The sequence below is a fragment of the Battus philenor genome, unplaced genomic scaffold, assembly GCF_028537555.1.
Source record: "Battus philenor isolate CCGP_79_NKW_IND1 unplaced genomic scaffold, ilBatPhil1.0.hap1 SCAF_12, whole genome shotgun sequence".
In the NCBI taxonomy this organism is placed as follows: Eukaryota; Metazoa; Arthropoda; class Insecta; order Lepidoptera; family Papilionidae; genus Battus; species Battus philenor.
The window spans coordinates 5,194,446-5,218,009 of NW_027181674.1; the positions used below are offsets into that span (position 1 = coordinate 5,194,446).

Consider the following 23,564-nt stretch of genomic DNA (forward strand, 5'->3'; position numbering starts at 1 on the left):
TAGGATGTTATTAATGTTTTCGGAAAACACTGGATGCAGACCACTACCGGTTCTTCTCGAATTCTATTTATTCTGGAGGACCTCCATATGGCCCATGTCTAGCAGTGAACGAATTAAATGATGATTTAGTCGAAAAAGTACACTTTTTACAGAGATATCAATTGGTTTACCATGTATCTCTTACACATTTTATAATATGAATATCAAAGAACTTACACAATTTGTTTAAAGGCGTTACGGCTCTCTCCGCTCAAATATCCAAACTGGTAGTTGTCCCACGCTTCGACGACTAGATTATACGTAGCCTGAGTCTCTCTGTCTAAATATTCAGATACCGTGAGAGTTCCTGTTTCTGGTTTAATAAGAAATTTGCCCTGGGAAATAATTTATTTTTTATTAATTATCTACAATTGGTTAACCATATTTAAGTTATAAGATTTTTAGAGATCAATCTTTTGATCTCTATACATATGTACAGTTAAGGAATCCATCCTAGATAAATAACTAATATATTAAAAAAATATTTTATATTGTACTTTGTCTCTATCCTATTTCGGGTATGCTATAAAATAAATAAAAAATACTGTACATATCTTTTTTAATGTCGAGTTCTCAATATTTGTATATTGAGTGAATGTCCAACCCCAACTTCTCTTTTTAAGGGGCTTTCTAGATTTATGGCATTTCAATACGGTATGGCATTCAAAAAGATCTTTGCAAAGCCTTCATCGCACTGCCCAAGTCAAGCTATAAATGCCAATGTACAAATAGTACTAGGTAGGATTGTATCTGCCACTTGAATTTTAGCATTTTATCGACTGCCTGCAAACGCGCTATTTCCGACCGGCACTAAAATAAAGGTCTTACACGTTGACAGACGATAAGAACGAAGGCGAAGCATAACAGTAAAAAAATTTTACTTTCCATGATATTATAAAAAACGTTCCATAATGGAGTTCCGTATGGAACAGTCATGCGACTTTAATCATATAAATTAGGATATACGAGTAGGATATAGAGGGGGAGCCTTTGTAAAAAAAAGATATAGGAAACAATAAAAGGCACTCGAGTAAGAAAATAAAATAAGTGTTGTAATTAAAACATATACCTGAGTAGACATACGATCAAGTAAATAGGTGATCTTTCCAAATTCTCCTGAATCCGCATCCCGGGCTACTATGTTGGCTATCGCAGTACCGGGTAAAATGTCCTCGGGCACTCTGAACTCGAAATTACTCGTTTCAAATATCGGGTTGTTGTCGTTCTCATCTAAAACCTGATTATGAAATAAATTTCACTTAAGTCATAAACAAGATGTTATGATATTTAAATATTTTAGCATATATTAATATTATAAATGAACTTGATATTTAAGACACAGGCTAGGTCTAGTTCAGAAAACAGTATAGTAATATACATTAGTTGTAAATACGTGACAGCTAATAACTAACTTTGTTTAAAATAATACTGTTTCGAAATAACATCAAATTCTCAGTTTCAAAGGTCAACTTTAATGCAATGTTTGATTTCTTATATTTACATCTACCGCCAATTAGTAATACTGATTAATAATTTTATAATAATGCTTTGTACAACAAGTGTGTATTTGTAAATAATATTAAAAAATATGAAAACGTAGGAAGGCCTACATAATCAATGTCAGGTAGGCGTGGTCGTGGGAGGTTATGAAAATAAAATAATCTTGAGTATGATTCAAAATCATTGCTGTATTTTCTTTATAATTATTTTCTTTACACCATCAGATAATAGTAAAGTAGGAAATGAGAATGATTGATAAGATATTGAGCGATTCGTGGCTGACGTGGTGCGCTGGCGACCTTTCGTTCTAAACCACCTGTCTTCATCAAAGATGGCCGCCCCGCTACCATAGACACGACGCTCAGCTAGCAACTGACAAGTCATTCTTGACGTTGACAATAATTTTGACAGCACGACCACGCGACTGCGCCGTCAAATATAATACAATGTTGTACACACTTTCAGCAAATGTATCTGAATTTTTAATTGTTTTAACGCTTAATTATGCTATTTTAATGAATCTGTTTTCGTTGTGTTTTTCTAAATAAATAAATGAATAACTTTGATAGGAAAAGGAACCGGTGACTTCGTATAAATACTAATTAGCTGATAAAAATAGTAGTAAGCTCACGGTTGAAATAATTGTACGAAACGACAAGATTATTTTTCAGTATTTTACAATATGCACAACTAAAAATGATGCGTGGTTTTTTCTAGTTTGAGTATGTTAAGATAATTCCTTTTCACACCATCATTACAAAACCGTTAGACGGACATGTTCTCAATATAGACCCCGACTTACAATAGCTTATTAGCACGATCAAATGTATGGTATTTCTACAATACAGTTTATTCTGTCAAACATTTTTTTATACGTAAATTCACTTTTTTTTTTCAACTGTCCTGGAACAAGTGATTCAATAGAAAGTCAACGTTTCTAAATAAACGCACAAACTGTGTATAAGCAGAATCCATTAAGTTTAATTACTCTATAATGGTCAAACTCTTATGTTATTTGCCATGTCAAACATAACAAAAAAATTAACACCTTGCATCTTTGAGAAGTTAATTGTATCTGTCAAAATAAAATGTGTAATAATTTTATTCTTAAAAATTATAATCGACGAATAGCATAGATCAAGTTACACGATTTGAACATGTTCTACTTCTTTTTTTCAACCGATAGACGCCCATTGCAAGGCATAGGTCTCCCCCAAAGGTCGTAAACAGACAGGTTTTGCGCTACCCGCATGCAACAATTTCCCGTAACCTTTATTGTCTTGGGTCCACCTAGGTGTAGGTTACCTGCGCCGCGTCTACCGGCTCGTCGTAAACTTTCGCCCTCAACGGCTATCAATCGCACAAGCGATGTGCCCCGCTTACTGCCACTTCAGACGAGCAATTCTTCGAGTTACGTCAGTAACGTACGTTTTTAGCAGATCTCAATTTCTGATTCGATCTCGCAGCAAAACTCCGAGTATAACCCTTTCCATTGCTCTCTTGGGTGACTTTGATCCTTATGAGGTACATCGTACGCGACCTCGTCTCGGATCCATAGGTAAACATCTATAAACCTAATATACAATGATTGGAAATAGGTGTAAAATCTTTTAAAGATTTTATATCATTACCGATCATTCTGTATTCAGTGTGTATTTTTATGTATACAACATACCTGTATAAGTAAGTCCACAACGGAATACCGGGGCGGCACGCCGCTGTCCACCGCTTTCACTGTCACATTGATCCACGAATACATTTCGTGATCAATTCTATTTGCAACAACCAGTTCCCCGGTCGCGCTGTCCATGTGAACTAAATCCAATAATTCTTCCGGACCTGTTCCAGCGTTTATATTTAACAAAATGTTCAATAGCTTATGTTAATTTAATTATTATAATCTGTGCCACTGGGACATATTTAACAAGTAAGCAGTGTTTACAATTTATATTTTTTTTAAAAATAGTTGAAACTAATATGGTATTCGGCATGTCTTTTGGTACGTCATAAATATCGGTTTTAACTATGCTAAAAGCCCTGTACCGTAAAACGTATATATCCATATCTAGTTAATACAAAAGAATATAAATCTATTTTAGATATGGTAACAATATGTTAGTGGAGAAAATCAATGCCAGGAATTAGATTTATGCGAGGAAGATATATAATTCAACGAATAGCAATAATTGTAAGAAATGATTATATTATCAATGAAAATGTAAATTGTATTAAGAATAATTATCTATTATTTTAGAGTCCTAATGTCTCAAGGTAAGTTTGGACAGCAAATCTCATGTAAGTTGCCTACTGGAGACAATAATGGGAGAATCTTTTCACTAGTTGCACCATCGTTAAGTTGGTGTCAAATAAGATAGTATTAATGAGAAACGACTTAAGTAGAAACAATATACAAACTCGAAGATTGCGCTATTATATGCGCTATTTGAGTAGCGAAAAATATCTGTATGTATTTTAGACGTACCAAATCAAATGTCGAGTATTATAAAAGATTAGCTTTAATTAGATAAAGCTTAGTTAGTGTCGATTAGTGCCAAGCAATTAGATTTATGTACGGAATATTGAGCAGTTTTAGCCCAAAAGTAGAAGACTGGGACTTCGGATCGTAGGTCGTGGGTTCGATTGCTGAGATACAATCTTAACTCAAGCTTTACGCATATATAAGATTGCCAATGCTAACTAACAAGTTTACAGAGGATAGGCAGCAGCATCCTGTGCATACCATAATACCAGACTGATCACCTACTCGCTTGGCCAGCGTGGTGATTGTGGTATATCTTCTCATAGATATCTTTTGGGGAGGCCTAAGACAGAATACAGAATCAGCAAAATAAAAGCAAAAACTATATATATAATCCTATGGCAGAACATAGCGTTTGGCAACAAAGACATAGGGACATATAAGATTGCTATCCCCATCTTTTTTTTTATCTGTAGACAAATTATTTACAAAACATATGTACATACCCTCAAGAAAATAACTCATAGTTCGATTCTTATCAGCATCGTCTGCTATCACGTTATCAATAACGGCTCCGTTTTTAGAATTTTCCGTTATGGAAGTTTTGTAAAATGGCTTCCGAAATTTAGGATTATTGTCGTTTTCGTCCTCCACTACTATAGTCAGTGTGGCAGATGCAGTCTGCCGAGGTCCACTTTCGATTGCTGCCATATCTTCAACTTTTAACATTAGTTTTATTGTTTCAATCTTTTCTCTATCTAAAAGCCTGTAATTAAAAAAGGCCAAATCGTATTGAAGTTTAAGGCAAACATTGATTAGTTCAACTATAGAAACCAGTGCCATGAAGGACACTCCCTCAAAATGAAAATGACTAATCACGTATCGATTGACGTATTGGTCTCCGTACATCCCATCCCTCATTTGCAACATAATAAGCCTTGCGTTATATTCTTTCGCTTTGCCGTAAAACCGTATTTCTGATATTAAATATTTTTCTCTTTGGCTAAAATTAGTTTCTATCTCCTCCTATCTCTACTGTGCTAAATTCTAAATCAAGCCGTTTAATAGTGAACTTTATTCTTAGTTAACTATCGAACTTATTAGTTTGTAAACAAACAGACATTAGCTATACCTATAAATAAAAATTAACTTTATTTTGTTATTATTAAGTATTACGAGTATGTTATTAGTTAGTTTTCAAATAAATAAATATGAAATAGTAAAATCATCCTAAAAGTTATATCATTTATAAAAGGAGGATATTAGGTAAAATAATAAAGGTTAACTATATGAAATTACTGAGAAAGAAAAAAATTATATTGACTTCCTTATTTTCATTAAATTTCTTTAGTATTAGAGATAAGGCATATCTATTAATTTCATATGTTATATGCAGTCTACATAAGTAGAATTTTACCTAACAACTTTGAGTGTCCCATCGACGGGGTTCAAATCCCACATTGTGAGGTAGTCGTACTCAGAAAGAGGTATGGGTACTCCGTCTTCGTTCTTCGCAACACTACCGCTTTTGTCGATCGAATACCGCAGCACCGGTTGGTCGTCGGGATCGTGAGCTTGTGCACGATAGATCACACTTCCTACCTGTAAATAGGATTTTCAAACTTAAAGAAAAATCCAAGTAAAATTGTTGAATATTTTAGGATTCTATGAAGGTCTAAATTGCAAATAAAAAAATGCAACAATTGTTGGTAAAACACACTTCCTGCATGTTATACAAATTTCGTTGCTTTTTTTTTTCTCATGAACATTTTCCTATTTACACAAAGCGTTAGGTTGCAGATTGACAACCACTTTATAGTAAATATACTCGAGGATGCCCACATAAATCTTTTTGGAGCCTTTAGGCGTCCGCTAAACTGTTAGATCACTCAGGCTGAAGGCGTAAGGGCGCAGAGATGATCTCAGCTTGGACAGCTTCATCATATGAAAGGCAAAACCTGAGATATATCGGCTGACTAGTACGGGTAGTTAATTGCCTTTTCGGGTAATGACTCATTAATTAAACATATTGTGGGATAACCAATTGACTTATATGCGCAAATGATATACGTGCAAGTGCACGTGCATCGGTTTTTTGAATTTGGATACTCATTTACGCTAGCCACGTTTGCACTGCCAATTTAGTAGATAAGAATATAGCGGCATGAGCTGAAACTTCCGAGTTTCTTTCTCTCGACCTCTCATATCGACCTATAATTGATAAGATAAATTTATTTATTTAACATTGGGTACTTTAAACAGGACTCTGAACCTCAATTTTTTAAAATATTTTTTTGCTCTAATCTGCATAGCCTAAGTGTTGTAGTTGTGCAGAAGAAGCAGGAAGAAACTCCACACATACTCCAGTGTAATTTAAGAGTTTCTCACTGTATACTTAACAAATATAAATTATGATTTTTTGTAAGCTTGTGTTTCTAACATAAAAGAATTAGAACACTAAAAAATAACATTTGTATGAGGATAAAACGAAACCTACCTGTGTGTTTTCCAAAACTCTAACAGTGCCCGGCTCGTATAGGACAGGCGGTTTATTATTAACGTCCACAATTGTGATGTTCACGGTTACAGCGGCGCTCAACTGTTGATCGCCTATACCGCCATCTATTGCCACCTTTAATAAACGATTAAATATTTTACATACCTTTCATCTTTTTAACGAAACACTGTAATTAAAAAGACATAGATAAAAAATGCTTTAACTCTTTTAGTGCCAAAAGACGCCGTTGCGCTGCACTGCTGTGACATAAAACAAAAAAATTTAAACTCCTATATAAATTTATCAGCATAATTCCAATAATAAAAAATGACTAGGCTGGAATTTATTTCCAGTGTTATAAGTGCACTAGAGAAAATGGCTAGATGGAGAAAATTAAGCTGAATGACATACTTCTTCGAAACAGACTTTTAACCTAGAAAAATTGCCAGGACGAAATTTACAACGATATGTGGTATGCAGATGTAAGAATAAAAGTTCAGTGATAAGATCGAACATGATTTGCCCTATATGTAAAGGACTGCACAGTATTCTCGTAGTAAAATATGTTTGTAAAGAAATCTCGTTAATTTTACATTTACATCCTGTAATTTTCTTATCAATAAATACGTAGTGTTCAATTTCTGTTTTTCTATTATCAAAAAATCTTCCGATGAGAATGTTGAAAAAGTTATGAATATTGTTGTATTGTAACGGAAATGGTGAATATTTCTCTTGTTTATATAATTTATCTATAAAAATGTACTTTATTACTATCATTTTTAGAATATATTGGTAAAATATGTATGGAAGTAAAACGGTTAAAATGGTTAAACAATAAATCAATAATATGATTTTTTTAAAATAAAATAAAATCATAATAAATTTGGTTAACGGCAATGCATTGTAAGGAGGCGTTTTTAAAGTTACTATTCAGGTCTCGCCATACCTGTCTCCTCTCCTTACAACGCAGTAAATCCAGTTGAATGCTTAGTTATATATTTATTTCGCCTCAGTAGAAAAATTCAAGTAAACAATATGCAAAATGGGTTATCTAGGAACAACACATTTGACACAGGACACAGGAGACAGTAGACTAAATCTACTATCCCTTAGAATTGCCTAGTCGCTTGGCTCTAATGAGAATGTACAAATTTTTAATGTTTAATATTGAATAATTTTTAATCATTTATATCATGTAGTAATAAATAATGTTTATAGCAATATTTGTTATAGAATCCCCCTTTTAATGTATGCGATATTTAAAAAGAAAACAATTTGAAAGTATATGTTAATTTTGAAATGTATGTTGGCTAATTTCTATTTATCTAATAAAATATTAATTGAATAATACACTATTTGTCTCTTAACATTTATTTATATATTTACACTTTTTTGTATAATACACTATAGACTAGACTAGAAAAAAAGAAACAAAGAAACCGTTCCTGTGGTACAAGAGGCCTTATTGCTCGAGGCGATCTCCCTTACTCTCTCTCTCTCTCTATAAAAGATGCGGGCATTCCAGCGAAATCGAATCGGTAACCACTTGAGCTTGAACTTATTATTATGGCAATAGTTTAATATGTAATAACTTACTACAGTTAAAGTATATCTGCTTCTCTTGGGGTTAGATACGTCAGGATCCAGGTTGGCGCCAGGCGCTACGGACAGGATACCAGTGTGGGCGTCCACAATGAACTTGTCGACCGCACCGCGCTGTATGCGGTATACTATACGATTATTAGGGGATGCCCCGTCACCATCTCGAGCTTTCACCTTTAAAAGTAAAATATAATTTCTTAATTACGTAAGATAGCTCCAGAATATAAGTTGCAGACATTCTTATATATTTTTTTAGTGATATAATAAATTACTTTCGCAATTATTCATATTTGCGATTTAAATACCACTTATTTACATAACATTGTTTCGTTTTGTTTTCAATGATACCAATATTAAAATTGTTTCCAACCAAACTATAATAAAGTTCTTCTTATCATTCACAATAGCGATTTCCCTTATAATCTAAGTCTAAATAATCAAGCTAATTATTTGTCAACTAATACATTATTTTATTAATTAAAAGTATTTTAAATTCCAGTTTATCAAAAAACTGTTACTGTCAGTAAGTGACGTCAAAATATTTAAACATGATTAGTTTAATTAAATTGATCCAGTATTATTCTAATACATTCTTATATTTACATATATCAAAGTAATCAAAAATTTATAAATAATAACTTGGGTGTTTTATATGAGAACCTAGAAATTCTTTTAAAACACCTAATAAGAAGCGCTAGTCAAAGAGATAGACACATAATCAAACGAGATATTGTACATAACCCGCAGAAGCTCTGTTTGCAAATACAGTTTATTCAATAATTAAAGTATTTCAATTGTGCTTTAATAACGAGGTCCATCACATAATACATTCTTACGTGTCAGGATGGATTCGAATTAAAATTTCTACCTGTACTAAAAGATGTGTTTATTCATGGCACTAAAATAACAATAGGCACGGACGTATACTTACTTTTCGCGCATAATTTTGAGAATATTTAAACACTAGACTAGAACACCCTTAGTATTTACGCCTCGAACTATACTTCAACCCACGGAAACTTTCCGACTATCGCTTTGATGTCGTTGCCAGACATATGAAGAACAACTCCCCGATTACTACTCATTATTCCCAGTTGAAGTTGATGTTGTTAGCCCAGGGGCTCTTAAAGCTTCATCAGAACTGAGCACACGGAACGGAAGGGTCCGTGAACTTACCAGGCACCATCTTCCTCGAGACCGCACCTTAAATACGGTCGGCAGGTTATTTCTAGACGGTTCGATGCCGTATAGGGAGATGAGGTAAAGAAACCATAAAGCCATTTAAAGTCTCTCACTGCCTGACAGTTACAGTGACGCACTATAGCGAGGGATGTACAATTGACCTTGCATGCTCCTTTTTGACGTCGCGCCGTCAGCCCCGACTGTCTCGTTCGTGGAATTCGTCTTTTGTTCCCAGTGGTCTCCTATATGTCGGTTATTTGAGCGGTCGTCATAAAAATTACGTTAAAACAGTATTTTGGTGCTATCGAAACATCGCTTCCGTGAGGCGCAGTACAGCGGTATTGTAGGAACTATAAATGCCTTTATTTTGGTAATGATTACAAATAAAAAAGACGTTAATCTATGTTACCTCTAAAACACTCGTTCCTCCAGGCATATCCTCAGGGATTGATCTCTTATATATCATCTGTTGGAACATAGGTGCATGATCGTTAACATCCTGCACGTATATTGTTACAGGCACAGTCGACGATAAAGGAGGAACTCCAAAGTCACGAGCTTTGACCTGTTGGAATTGTTTTTATTGGTTATACAAAACACTACTTAATATTAACACAAAAAAACTATAATTTCAAAATCTCTTTAATAACACCTCTATATTCTACCATCATTTTTTTTAATAAAAAATAACCTTGTATGTTACCAACTAAGTCCCAATGAAGTTCCTTTTGTCATTTAAAATAGCGATTCAAATGACATTTTAAGACTTATTATTTTATTTACTCATTCATCACTTGTTTAACTTGAAGTATTTTGAATGTATTCAATATATAGTAACCTCACAATGTATATTGTAATTTGTAATAACCTTTTAAAGAGAAAACCTTTTAATTAAGAAGAAGAAAGTGATTAAATAAAATTAAATTGTTTCAATATTATTTATTTAATATATTTCTATAATGTAATTTAGTAAACATTTAGCAATGTAATCAAAACTTTATGAATCATGATTTGGATGTTGTGAAAACCTCCAAAATTGAATAAAAAAATCTGTAGAACGCTAATCAAATACCAATATATGTATCTGACTCAGAATAAGTGGAAACATTGCTTTCAAATCAGTTTGTTCAATAATTAAAATCTTTTTATTATCCTCCCATATCATGGCATATGTTTAGTATATAAACATACTTTTGATTAGTATCATGCTGATTTTTATGTAATAAATAGAAAATTTATAACAGGAAATTGTAAAATTAGTATTAAAAAATTAATTATTAAATTGCTTGCCAGGTTCTTCTTAGAGTCAACGTAATAATACATACTTAAATATTTTGTCGGGGCAACATTATGTCATCATCAGCGGCGCATCGAAAAGGGGAATACCACAGAAACAAAAGGTATTCATTTACATTTGGTAAAAATATATAAAATACGGGCGAAGCTCCAATGAACATACACACTTCTACTTCGGATACCTGAAGACCTACCATCCCTAGTAACAATCTAATAATTTGTTATATTAATGTCTTAACGTTTTGAAGGTGCTTAACAAAGCTTATTATAAATAGTAAATATTTATATCATTGTATACTCACAATTAAATGTACAGATCGTATATTGCTATTATCACCTGGAATCTGCTCGAAATCCATTCCCGACACAGGTGTTATAATTCCCAGATTAGGATCGATTGTAAAGTTATTTTTGTAATCACCACCAACAATAGAATATTCAATGTGGCTGTTTTTAGTTCCTGCAAATGTAACTTATAAATTATTAATTTTAATAAGTTTAGTTTATTTATTGCGTTTTCCATATTTATTGAAACTAACCGTTTAAATCAGCATCCCTCGCCTCTAAAACCAGAGGATTTTCAAAATTCTTTTCGTTTTCCCATAACCTTGCTTCATATTTATTTGCTAGGAACATTGGTGCATTATCATTCACGTCTTCTATGTTGATGACAAGTTGTGCTGTGTTCCTATTACCTTTGCCCTGATCATCTCGTGCCTCCACTGTTAGATAATGCCGCGAAACTAGCTCTCTGTCAAAACTGCCATCTCCTGATTGCTTGACGGTTATCACACCAGTTATAGAGTTGAGATTTAATCTGTAAAATTATTAGTTTCATATTTATATTGGGGTCTTGTGTATTATACAGGTGTCCCATAAATCAACGTCAAGACAACATTTGGTGGTCGCAAGGTAGGTAATCGATAACTACATATAACTAATCTTTACTTTATCTTTATTTTTAACTTTAATATTTCCTTTATTACAGTGAAATAAGAATCCACACTGGAATGGCTTGATTTTCTCCATAATAATTTCTTCATCAACTTAAAGAATTTCCGTAGATTTGTCATTATTTATGTGCAGAAAAAAAAATGCTTCCTCCCAAGATATCTATTGAAAGGTATACCATATTCACCACACTTGGCAGGTGGTATGCAAACGATGCTGCTGCTTATTCTTTGGAAGCTTGTTTGTGAGCGGTAACAATTTTGTATAATTAATGTATAAATTATAAACTACAAAAGATTGTACTCCAGGATCAAACCCGTATCCTTCAATCCTATTCTGTCCCCTAATGTTAGTCTATTACTGCTGAAGTAATAACAAAAATTGAATATCATGTATTAAGACAAGGCAGTTATGTATTAAATAATTTTATTTGTTTACATAAATAAAAATAGACATTATAATTAAAAAAAAACTATAAAGTTGTCTACAAATTTATTATAAATTCAATACTAACAAATGAGCGACACTTCCTCCGAGGCTTGTGTATCGGATGCCCTTAGTTCCATAATTATCAGAATCTTCATCCAGAGCTTGTACCCAAGCTACAGTAGTTCCCACATTACAGTTTTCAGGAATAGAAACTGTGTATAATGACTCTGTGAATTCTGGGAAATTGTCATTTTCATCTTTTATATAAACTGTTACTGGCACTACACTGAAATCAATAATAAATTGGTAATTGAGAAAATAGTAAAGATAATGTAGTAAATTAACTTTAGGTTCAATTAATTTATTAAAAACCTGAAATTAAAAATAGATATATTATCATAAGTTACCTCATTTTGGGGTCTTTGGTAACAACTTCTTTGGCTATTAGACTGAAATTCATCATAGTGATTTTTTCATAGTCAAGAGCACGTGGATCATTAACTCTAATTAAAAATGAAGCCTCATTAATTCCCTTATATGGTGTTACTTCAAATACTCCATTATCACCTTGTAAATATAGCTCAAATGTTCCATTTTTACCCTGAAAAATATTCAAATCCATAATAAGAGTTTATGCAACTATGAGTGATCCTAGGGCTAGCTTAAAAGATACCTGTCAATGTTTTAAGGACTGTCACACATTTTTTTAAAGAAAAAATATATTCACATTGGTCATTTTAAATGTTTATTTATGGCATGAGAAGTTAACATTTGAGACTTATCACCATATCAATTTGCATTGGACCCTCTGCCCTCCTATGAAAACCTTCAGCACCCTCTAGGAGGATCTAAGTTGTAATACAATCTATTTAATATTAAGATGTAACCATGGAGTGGGTTATGTTGAGGAGGAAGTCTATCTAGACAGACAACCTTGTGAAAGTTGTATGGAGGAGCTGGATGTAGGCCACTTGTAATCAGTCTTTTTGAAAATCAATGGTGCAGGCCTTAGTTCAGCAGTGGTGTACCTAAGGCAGAAATTATGATGCAATATGATCATATTTGAATAGTATGTATTATAAATACACCGGAAGGTCACTTAATTAAATCATAACTTTGTATTTTGCTTGAATAGATCATGTGATAGAATACATTATATTATATATATTTACTCTGGAAGATTGAACAATACCTGGTCATAATCATACACTTCTGGTATAGCATCTCGCAAAAGTGTAATTGGTGTATTCTGCTGTGCATTTTCTAATATTTCCCCAATATATCTTTCACTGCGAAATCTTGGTATCTCATCATTTACATCTGTTATGATAATAGTTACCTCTGTGGTAACACTGGGTAAAGGTGATATTTGTTGTGATTCCTCTGTAGCCTGGAAAGGAAATATTTTGGTTGAGATTTTGTTTTCTTTTCAATTTCATCTTTTTTGCCTTTTGACAGTATACAGTTATTTTATAGAGTTGCATATAAATTGTTACATTACTGATGCTATCTGTAATGCTAATGAAACTGCTGTACTGCACTTAAGGTATGTGTGCAGTGACACAGGTTAGGGGGGTACCCCATTCGCCCAGCTTTCATAATGCATGGTAAAACAGTTTTTACCATGCATTATGAAAGCTAAGTTTCAATATAGTAATAAAATATATTAATTTTAATATCATACCAAAATTTCCAATATATAAGCTCCATTGCTGTTAAGAGGATCTTCTCTATCCAAAGGATTGAATGTGTATACAATCCCAGAACTGCTGTCAATGTCAAAATGCTCTTCACCTCCAGATATAATGCTGTATGAAATACGATTGTTGATACCCCTATCACCATCAATGGCTCGAACTAAGTAAAAAAGTATAAGTACAGTTTATAAATAAATATATAGTAAGTATAGTAGGAAGGTGCTATATTAACAGTTTAAACAAAGCCGTGATTTTTGTTATTTGAATATCTCTAGATTTAAATATTAATCACTTTAAAACAATGAAGCAAGTGCTATATTTACTTAACATCACACCTTAACAATTGAAAGTTAATAAATTGCATAAGTCAAGCCTGAAATAACTTTAATTAAAGGTACTTAGTAGTTCCTTTATTACATGCAATTTAGTTTTATATACATAGGTTTATAGTTTTCGATATTTTAATATGATATTTTGTCCAACATGGGGTTAATTTCACTCGCACAGTATTACAAATTTAAAGTGAACACTCATAGCCACAAATTCTGGTTAGAAAATTACTGGTCTTAGATGTGTGCTACATATAGTAATCGTTCGATAGTCTAACATAAGTAAACATAGGAGTATTTATATTTTTTGGAAGCGAAACTTTAAATAGGTAAATACAGTCCGCGTTTACCTTGTAACACCGATGTTCCAATAGGCGCATCTTCGCTTATCCTTGTAACAGGACTCGCCACTATAAACTCCGGTGGCTGATCTTCAACGTCTTGGACTTTAATGATTATAGCTGCCGTTCCTGTATTAATTCTCCCTTGATTAGCACGGTCAACAGCTAACACCCGAAGTTGGTACAGTGATTTTCGCTCATAATCCAAGTGATTTACTAAGCGTATTACACCTTTTCCGTTCACTGTTTGTACTGCAAAATTATCTACATCTCCATCTAATTCTTGCAAGTGGTACAATACCTATAAAATGTAGAATATTGAAAAATCATATACATTTTATATTTAACAACAATGTCAAACATTCATGTCATTGACGTCGGAGTTTCATTTTACAAGATAAGAATATTTATACAATTCGAATTTTAATTTAAACTATTTATATTACTTTTGTAGTCAACTAAATACGTATTTTTACTATATTAATTAAGTGTATGCAATAAGCAAATCGATGTTTTTATTTTTTAATTATTAATCTGTCCTGTAATAAAAAAATATTTCATTAAATGTCATAGATATAAAATAAAAAACTACACACGCATAACCATAGTCTCAAGAAACTTTTTCATATAATTACTTGGCCATATGCTCCTTCGTCCAGATCGGTTGCCTCTACAGTTGCTAAAATACCAGGGGCAGCATCTTCTTTCACTGTTATAGCAGGAGGATAAGACTTGAAAACAGGTTCGTTGTCATTCACATCTTCAACTAACAATAAAAAACTTTGCGTAATGAAATTGCCTTCTCCTAAGTGTCCGTCCGTTAACGTTAAAACAAAAGCGTATTCATCGCGAGTCTGTAAAAAATAGAAAAATTGTATCTATAAATTCAGACAATGATTAGATGCTGTTGAAATCTTTATACTCTCATAATTGTTCTTCTTAATCATCATCATGACCATACCAACTCATGGTCGCCACTCGAGAACCTTTCAGCTCTAACTGCCGATGGATGCACAAGCGATGTACACCGTACACTGCCATTTCAGACGAGTTATTCTTCAACTTACTTTAGTGGTTGGACCTTCGTTCTTCTGTGGGTATTGTTCTTGCCATAGTAAAATCATTATTTTCTCTTTTAGTTTTTTTAATTATAATTTATTATGAAGTCATGTTCATAGGGCTTAAATCCATAAATTTTGGCCGTGTTATCTACTAAATTTCCGAAATAAATTAATCTACAAATTGAACTTAAAATATTACCTCTCTATCTAATTCCTTAACTAAATATATATTAGCTTCGTTGGATGAAATGGCTTCTAATCTTAAAATATCACTACCAACTTGGTCTTTGATACCGAATTTTAACGTATCACCGTCAGGGTCAATGCCCCGAAGCCTGTATATCAATGATCCTGAAACATATTAAATGGTTTATTGCAAAATATTATTATACGTAATAATTGACGAGAAATAACGCGTCGATTTATTTTATATTTAAGTAGCTGTGCCCGAGACTTTGCATGGACTTTAAGAAAAAAATATTTAATTTATTTAATATTTTTTTTGTCGAAGAATTTTTCTAAAATAGAAGTAGGAGTAACTTAGGCTAAGCTACTCCTTATTACATCATCAGCTACCTGCCGCTTTAAGTTCGTCAAAATCATTCCTGCTAGTTCAAAGATTAGTCGGGACAAACAGACAGACAAAAAAAAAATTAGTATATGTAACGTATAAATATTCATATGCATATAGTAAGAAGCAGCTATGTTAATATTACAAACAGATACTCCAATTTTATTTATTTGTACAGATTCATTGGTTATTAATTAATTAATTATATTAGATATAAATTTATTGCTATTTATAGTTTATATGTTATTTAAGTGTATTTTTAAATGTTTTTGATTAATAATCCTTAAGTATTTCATTTTATAGATATATCATTTTAAAAAGGTAAGATAAATATAAGATAGTTTATTTTTTAAAACAACAAGTTTACAACATTGTACGTGACTTATTTTAGTTTATGGTAAATTATTATTGTAACATATAATTAGAAGGAAGACGTATATAGATAATCTAGTAAGTAAGTATAATGTCACATTGCGGTAACCAGACCCTTATGACTTAAACAACAAAGTGTATTATACATGTCTGATCGATGACTAATCGTTCGTTCACTTCCGCTAAAGCAGGTATCAAGGGAAGTGTAAGGCTTCCCCTGTTTATGGTTAGTTGTCTTGGCAACACCGCTTTACCCTACCTAAAGCAATTTCCGGATAGTCCATCATTTAATCTTTTCCTAAATGCAAAGAACTGCAAGCGATTCCGGTTCTTATCGTGCTTATGTAAAAGCTATAATTGCATTAATTTGTTTTTCAGCAATTAATCTTATAATCAAACTTTGCGTGTTTAATTTAGGTATTTAAAACTCTACAATGATTGACTGGTATTGTTTTCGATGACAGCGTTTAAGTTTCGAATAGGAATAGGCTTAGATAGACCTTATAAATTATGAGACATTACAGTTTGTACGTAACAAACTTTTATTTATTTATCGATTTCCATTTGGTCACCTTTAATGTAATGTTATAATATACACTGGCCAGGAACGGTAGCGTAAGGTTTACCGGTGGAATTACAGCACCGGCCGCTGACGGGTTATCAGGCGCCGCTGATTAAACTTGTATAATATATATAGGAAAGTATAAATAGTATAACATAAATAGATAAGAAATTAGTGTATAAGATAAAAAGTAAAGATATAAAGAATTAAATTAATTAGAAGTAAATTAATTAGGTATAAACAAGTGAAACAAAAAAAAAATAACAAACAGGCTATACCTTCACCTTTATCTATATCTATATTTGATAAATAGATGGCACGCATGCATAATTATATCATCAAAATTAAGATGCATATAAAATAATCATAGAAGCCGGAGTAAGAGTTTGAAATAGAAAAAACGAAATTAAGAAAAAAAAAAGTGAAAACAACGTAGTACAAAGTCTACCGTTTTATAGTAGAGGTATATGGCAACGATAAATAAAAAAGTAATGTTATATGGAATAATATTAATGATGTAATAAGAAAAATATATTTATGACTGTGACTTATATAATCTTCTGTAGGTCGCAGCTCTTCTATAATTTTAAAGTAATTTTTTGAATGGACTTAAATTTCCCCAGAGATATGAAGAAGATTATTTAAATCGGCCACGACATACACGAAAACAAATTTGGCGTATATTAAAACCTCTTACATTTAACATAAGTTTTTATATGAAACCTTTAATATATAAATTGCATTACATTTACAAAACTTACATATATTTATAAAATTCTAAATAGTCATTATAACAAGTTATATAATTGATTGTTTACTGTATTGATTACATTTGTTTAAGAAAATTATGTCAAGTTTACTTAATTAACCAAGCGCAAATAATTAAGTATTATAAACCAATAACAAAAACGGCCCAAATTTATTTAACTACAGGGTTCCAGAGTTCCTTCCAGGTTCCTTTTGGAAAAGTGGTCTCTTGATTAATATAATTCATCAATCCCTGGATTAAATAGATTTTTTTAATTTTTAAAAAGCTGAAATTGTAACAAGCTACGTCCAGTGAATACGGTGATTTTGGACTATCATTGCGGTATACATATAAGAAATATTCAAAAGGTCATCTGTTTTGTTTTTCTTAATTGTGAAATTTTCACGTGGTATACATTTTTAGTTACTTCACTTCAGTTACCTAGGCTGATTTTAGGTCGAAGCAGCCTTGAAGGTCGTATTACGTTCATAAATTGCGATTAGAAATTTTTGTTTATTATTTCAACATGGACTGTATATATTGACATTACGGTATCTCAAAATACTCAACGAGGTTTGGTCAATTAACTTACCTACAGGTGTTTCCGGCCCCTCCTTTAACCTTACAACTATTTCTGATCGTCCATCGATTAAAAAACGCGGTGGTTTGTTCGCTGCGCATGATATAAGTTGTGCTACGAACACCAACCACAGTAACCTCCGGGACCAAAGACGAAATGGTTTTAACCGGACTCTGGGTTGTTTTCGATTGAACTCCGAACATTGCTTTATCATCTTGCCGGTTCATCTGATACATGAGTCTCCTTTTTTGTCCATGGAAACAAAGAGCATTTTCCCGGGGCGTTCCTTCGCACGGTTTCACCGTGAGAAGATAGCGTGCTGTACCGGTGAAAGTTTCGTCACCTCGGGTTGACACTTGAACGAGTTAATTTCTTTTACGTGACGTTCAATTCGCTAACACCTGCAAAATAAGACAGGTGTTACATTGAGAGTTGTTCTAGTGCAAATGGCAACAGCGATTTTCTCGCTTTCATCTTAAAAGAAAAATACAACTTGTACAGTCTCTCGTATTGTTTTGATAATCGCTGGATAAAGTTCCAGAAACCGTTTAATATCGAGCGTGTAGTTCAAAATCAAAATAAAGGTATTATTCAAGTAGGCATTAATCCGCACTATTGTAACATTATAAGTAATAAGCTACTACCGGTTCGGTATGCTGATCTGCTGAGAAGAGCCGGTTAGACATTTAACAGTTGAGTTTTTTTTAATAAAATTTAACAATGTTTGAAGTACACTTTCTAATATCAACTGTGTAAATGACTCGACAAAAAAATTTCAAATATTTCGAAAAAGTAAAAACTCTTGAACGCTATAATAAGACTCATTTAATAAGATACCTAATAATATTACGTATTAGAATAACCTAAAATAATATTTTTCGGCTGCTCAACAATGGGTATTATATTATCTATGACGAATCATGACACTCAATGATACATATAGTTTATTTCAACTACAATAAGACTGTGATCTAATGCTTTTCGTTGTTTGTTGACAATTGCACAAAATGATTGAATTGATGTGACAACATATTTGAAAGTTATAATATTATTATTTGAAAGCCAACGGTATGTTTTACAAACAAATCCCATATTGATACATTCATGCACTTTTAATTTTTAGCTAAAATTTAAACTCAAATATAGCTTATCTAAATTAAAATTACATTGATTTATTAATGTAGTGTGATAATTTTGTATGATATAATTTAACAATATTTAAATCAACCTACAAATTAATTATCTGCGAAAATAATGTCATATAATTCACTAATTTTGTGTAATGGTTGATGTATGGGTGTGAAATATTTAAAAGGGAGAATGTATAGCTCATTTGTCAGCAAATAGCTTTAATAAACAAATAGCTTTATACCTATTGAAAATTATGCTTTATAAAGTCATTACTATGAACTATGTTTCATTAATGTTTTATTTCTATTGGAATGCGACTGGTCAATAACTTCTGGCAGTACAAAGTCTACAGGCACAGATAGTAAACAATAATTATTTTAATATGTAATTATATACGTAGTTCGAATTTTAAAAATGATTATCATTATGTAATAGTTTTTTAAAACCATTGACTTTTACGTAGATCCTACCATTTATTAGTTGACACTAAATGAACTTTATATTCAACCCTTTAAAGCTTTTATACCTATAACTAATCATCCTGTTTAATAATACAGCTAATGTAACTTACATTTTATCAAGTTGTACATCATTTAACGAGATTACAACAGAATAAAGATGTCTGAATTGTAGGTTACCTAGACACGGCAAGCAGCGCGTGTCAAAGTGTGAACATCTTTACTCCGATCTCAATGTGCAGGCGGGTATGCATTAGTATACTTGCCTAACCCATCGTCTTAATGATGTAGTTTCAAAGAACGGAAGTTTATTACCAAATTAAATACTTCCCGTGTCTTTTTAATATCTGTATAAATGGGATAACTAGACTTGGTTCGACGAAATAGGAATAGAAATCGTAAATTATTTCTTCGTTTTTATTTATTTATTTCAAATTTGTGCGCTAACAGTAACACTTAATATAAGTTTACGTAGATTTTATACAACACACTACAAAATATTTTTTTTTATTTGCTTTTGAAGGCTACACATCACTGGCCATAATTATGCTGGCTTATATCTAAATTTTATTTCGTTGATGGTTAAACGAAACAAAAAACAATATTAATAAAACAAGACACGAACAATCTATTCTATGTCTAATTAATTATAGCAAAGATTCTACACATTTGTTGCAGTGATTATAAAGGAAAAAAGAAAAATAAAGTAAATGATCTACAAAAAGTGTGTTTAACATTCTATCACACTCAGCACCTTCAGAGTTTGTTTTATAGTCTGTATTATTTTTTTTTTCTCTAGAGTAAATTTACAACATAAAACTATATATAATAACATAAGAATAACACAAAATTAGTGCATACGTTTATAACAAATATGCACATCTATACTAAGAACAAAATATCATCCCGAGTGTAACTATAAACATGACAAAAAAAACAAAGGCAACGGAACTATGTAACAGGATTTTTTTTCAATTTTGGAATGGTTTCAGTCGAAAGTAATATTTTTATATTGCGATTTCTCTCCATTAACAGATATTTTTTTTTTAATTAATCAATAGATGTAATTAAGACTAACGGGATCAATCATTTTTGTATTAAACGAATAGTGTAAGGTGATGACATCTACAAATACACTTGAGAGAGATAAATCTGATTTTCTAGATTAAAATAATGTTAAGTTTCTAGATTTAATTTAATTAATCATGATCAAGAAATAAAGTAATAAAGAAGCAGTACAATACTGATTAAATAAACGTCAAGATTTCAGCGATTATTTTTTCAAGAGATTCTAATCACCTGTATAAGTGTAGATCTTTTTTATTTTGTTTCGGTTATGTAATCAACTTCTTTCACTAAATGGTTTAAGACCTTTGATCTGACGCGTTGCTCAATATAAAGGTTTTTTTTTGTTTTTGTGAAAGATATCTGCATTGTACAACGCGGTTATACAATGATAAGTTAGACTGGCTTTCGTTAAAAGTTTTTAAATACTTAATTATAGAGCAGTTAAAACAGATCATTCGTTTTTAAGGTACTTGTTTCAATAAAATATGATTACATAATCATATACACAAGCAATAGCCGATATAACACACGGTAGTATGTCAGTTATATAAATTATAAAAGTTACTTAGATTAAAAAAAATAATATAAAACTTGTCCAACGACACAAAATACAACGACTGACAAAACGTTACACAGGTAGTGTGGGACAGAGATAGTGTTCTACGAAGCCGAATTTAGCCGATTGTCTCTTTCCAAAGGTCGATGTGCAATATTTATCGCCGGGTACTGTATTCCTTGTTTTAATTTTTTTTGTTAATTTATGTCAACCTCATTGTGACCATCACACATGTACAACTCTTAAACCATTTAATAATCAGTGCGTAGACAAAACGACAATCTGCAAAATAATCTAGACGTTTCTCATTTTGGTGTTGATAAAATAGTTTGCGCTGTGCCTACATCATATTATTAAATTTCAGTTAAATCGACAGTGTTTCTCTTTTATTTCTGTTTTGTACCTTTCACAAACTACACATATATTTGTTATAATAAATATCTGTCAAACAGTAATGCGCATTTGTTTGGTATAATACGTAAGTATAGGGAGTCGTCACAGTAGACCTAATTATAAACAAATAGCAAAGTATCAAATAACAAGTCTATTGATACGTTCAAAAAATAATTGACACTTGTCATTATTTATATTTTTTAATGTCACGCACAAATGGGCTTATTTTATTTGTGTATATTAGCTGTTGTTGAATATAATAAGAATAATATTATAGATTAAAAATTTAAAACTATAGAATTAAGAATATTATGTATTTTTAAAAGTAGAAATTCATTATGCAATTATATAAAAGAGTTGCATAAAACGACTTTAACTATCCAAATTAGCGATGTGGTTCATTCACACGTAAATTTCTAAACAATAGACGAAATTATGTAAAATAACAATTAAAAACGACCTCGTGTCAACCGGATATGTGTAACGTGCAGACGTGTCGTTGACGTTTTTTTCGGCGGGAACAGGTGAGTTGTCATGTTGTTGAAACAAAAGAGGCAGCAAGCGAGACGGCGCGAAGGCCGATGACTGCCGACAAATGCGACAGTTTTGCCGGGGATTGACCTTTTGCCTCTGATGTATCTCCATATTAATTATTATTTAAAAATTGACATATTCTTATTGTCAAACCAATATCTCCTATGGCAATATGTATAAATTAGATATATTATACATGATGATACTTTAAAGGTGTTAAAAGTGGTAATATGTACCTAATTTGCTCTTAATTAATGTTTGTATGTACTATCCAAACATCAATTGTTTCAGAAAAAACAAACAACGTAATATGTAAAAAGCCTTTTCAAAATTTCGATTACTACATATGAAAATTAATTATCGTTTATTATCTATTCCTGCAGACTTTGTATTGGCAGAAGTAATTGGTCTGTCGCATTTCAATGTAATAAATGAATTAATGAAATAAAATTTAAAGAATCTCCTTCATGCCCCAGGGGGCAACTGTTCTGCGCACTACGTGACCTGCCACTACGACTTGAAAATCTGCTGGACTATGTCAGTTACTTCTTTTAAACGAGTACGCTAATAATTTAAGGTGAGGCAACCCTTTAAATTACTTTCCATCTCTTTCAAGTTTCAAAATAACAAAAAGCCAACAAAGTTTATGAATGTCTTTTTCGTTGGGTAGATATAATTACGACTTTCTGTTTCGTGTCTGAGCCATAGTGATGTTATATACAAGTCAATGCTTGTATCATTAATGATTAGCCCGCCATATTTTTAAAGACATGACGTAATAATGATATGCTTTTTAATGACTTGTCAAAATTTCGGAAACGTTTTCGCCCAAAGCCTCGTTAACTTATGGGCAGACTTGGAGGTTCCATCGTGCTATAGGCACTTTTCTAAAGGCCTCGACAAATGTGAGCCGGATTACACTGAATCCACCGCCTCTCCTACGTCCTGGGCTCCGGTTTCGAATCAGGAGTTCGGATGTAGTTTACCACTGCTTTATCTTATTTAAAATTTAAGATATCTTTATTGAAAAAGGCATTGGCACGCACTTTTAAATCGTTAATTATTTTTGATCAACTAAAAATCCATAGCTGTAAAAAGATTTACGCAATAATATTATATTAATTTTAGATTTAAAGCTACTAAAAATAAATTTTAAAATATTTTATAGAAATTAATTATATATGGATA

The 23,564-nt window shown here is 31.9% G+C and overlaps 1 protein-coding gene across 1 annotated transcript in view; it reads right to left on the reverse strand.

Moving 5' to 3' along the window:
- Cad88C (cadherin-88C) overlaps positions 1 to 18,474 on the reverse strand; it is a 29,025-nt gene extending 10,551 nt beyond the window's left edge. The window contains exons 1-18 of the mRNA XM_068776222.1: positions 18,249 to 18,474; positions 15,603 to 15,754; positions 14,978 to 15,196; positions 14,352 to 14,643; positions 13,660 to 13,832; positions 13,168 to 13,365; positions 12,383 to 12,576; positions 12,061 to 12,261; positions 11,135 to 11,412; positions 10,898 to 11,055; positions 9,709 to 9,864; positions 8,112 to 8,291; positions 6,516 to 6,650; positions 5,436 to 5,620; positions 4,525 to 4,784; positions 3,215 to 3,378; positions 1,109 to 1,276; positions 217 to 374 (exon numbers count right to left, since the gene is read on the reverse strand). Coding sequence (XP_068632323.1) covers positions 217 to 374; positions 1,109 to 1,276; positions 3,215 to 3,378; positions 4,525 to 4,784; positions 5,436 to 5,620; positions 6,516 to 6,650; positions 8,112 to 8,291; positions 9,709 to 9,864; positions 10,898 to 11,055; positions 11,135 to 11,412; positions 12,061 to 12,261; positions 12,383 to 12,576; positions 13,168 to 13,365; positions 13,660 to 13,832; positions 14,352 to 14,643; positions 14,978 to 15,196; positions 15,603 to 15,754; positions 18,249 to 18,450 — 3,473 coding nt within the window. The 5' untranslated portion in view covers positions 18,451 to 18,474. The remainder of the gene's footprint in view (positions 1 to 216; positions 375 to 1,108; positions 1,277 to 3,214; positions 3,379 to 4,524; positions 4,785 to 5,435; positions 5,621 to 6,515; positions 6,651 to 8,111; positions 8,292 to 9,708; positions 9,865 to 10,897; positions 11,056 to 11,134; positions 11,413 to 12,060; positions 12,262 to 12,382; positions 12,577 to 13,167; positions 13,366 to 13,659; positions 13,833 to 14,351; positions 14,644 to 14,977; positions 15,197 to 15,602; positions 15,755 to 18,248) is intronic.
- Positions 18,475 to 23,564: the final 5,090 nt, after the last annotated feature.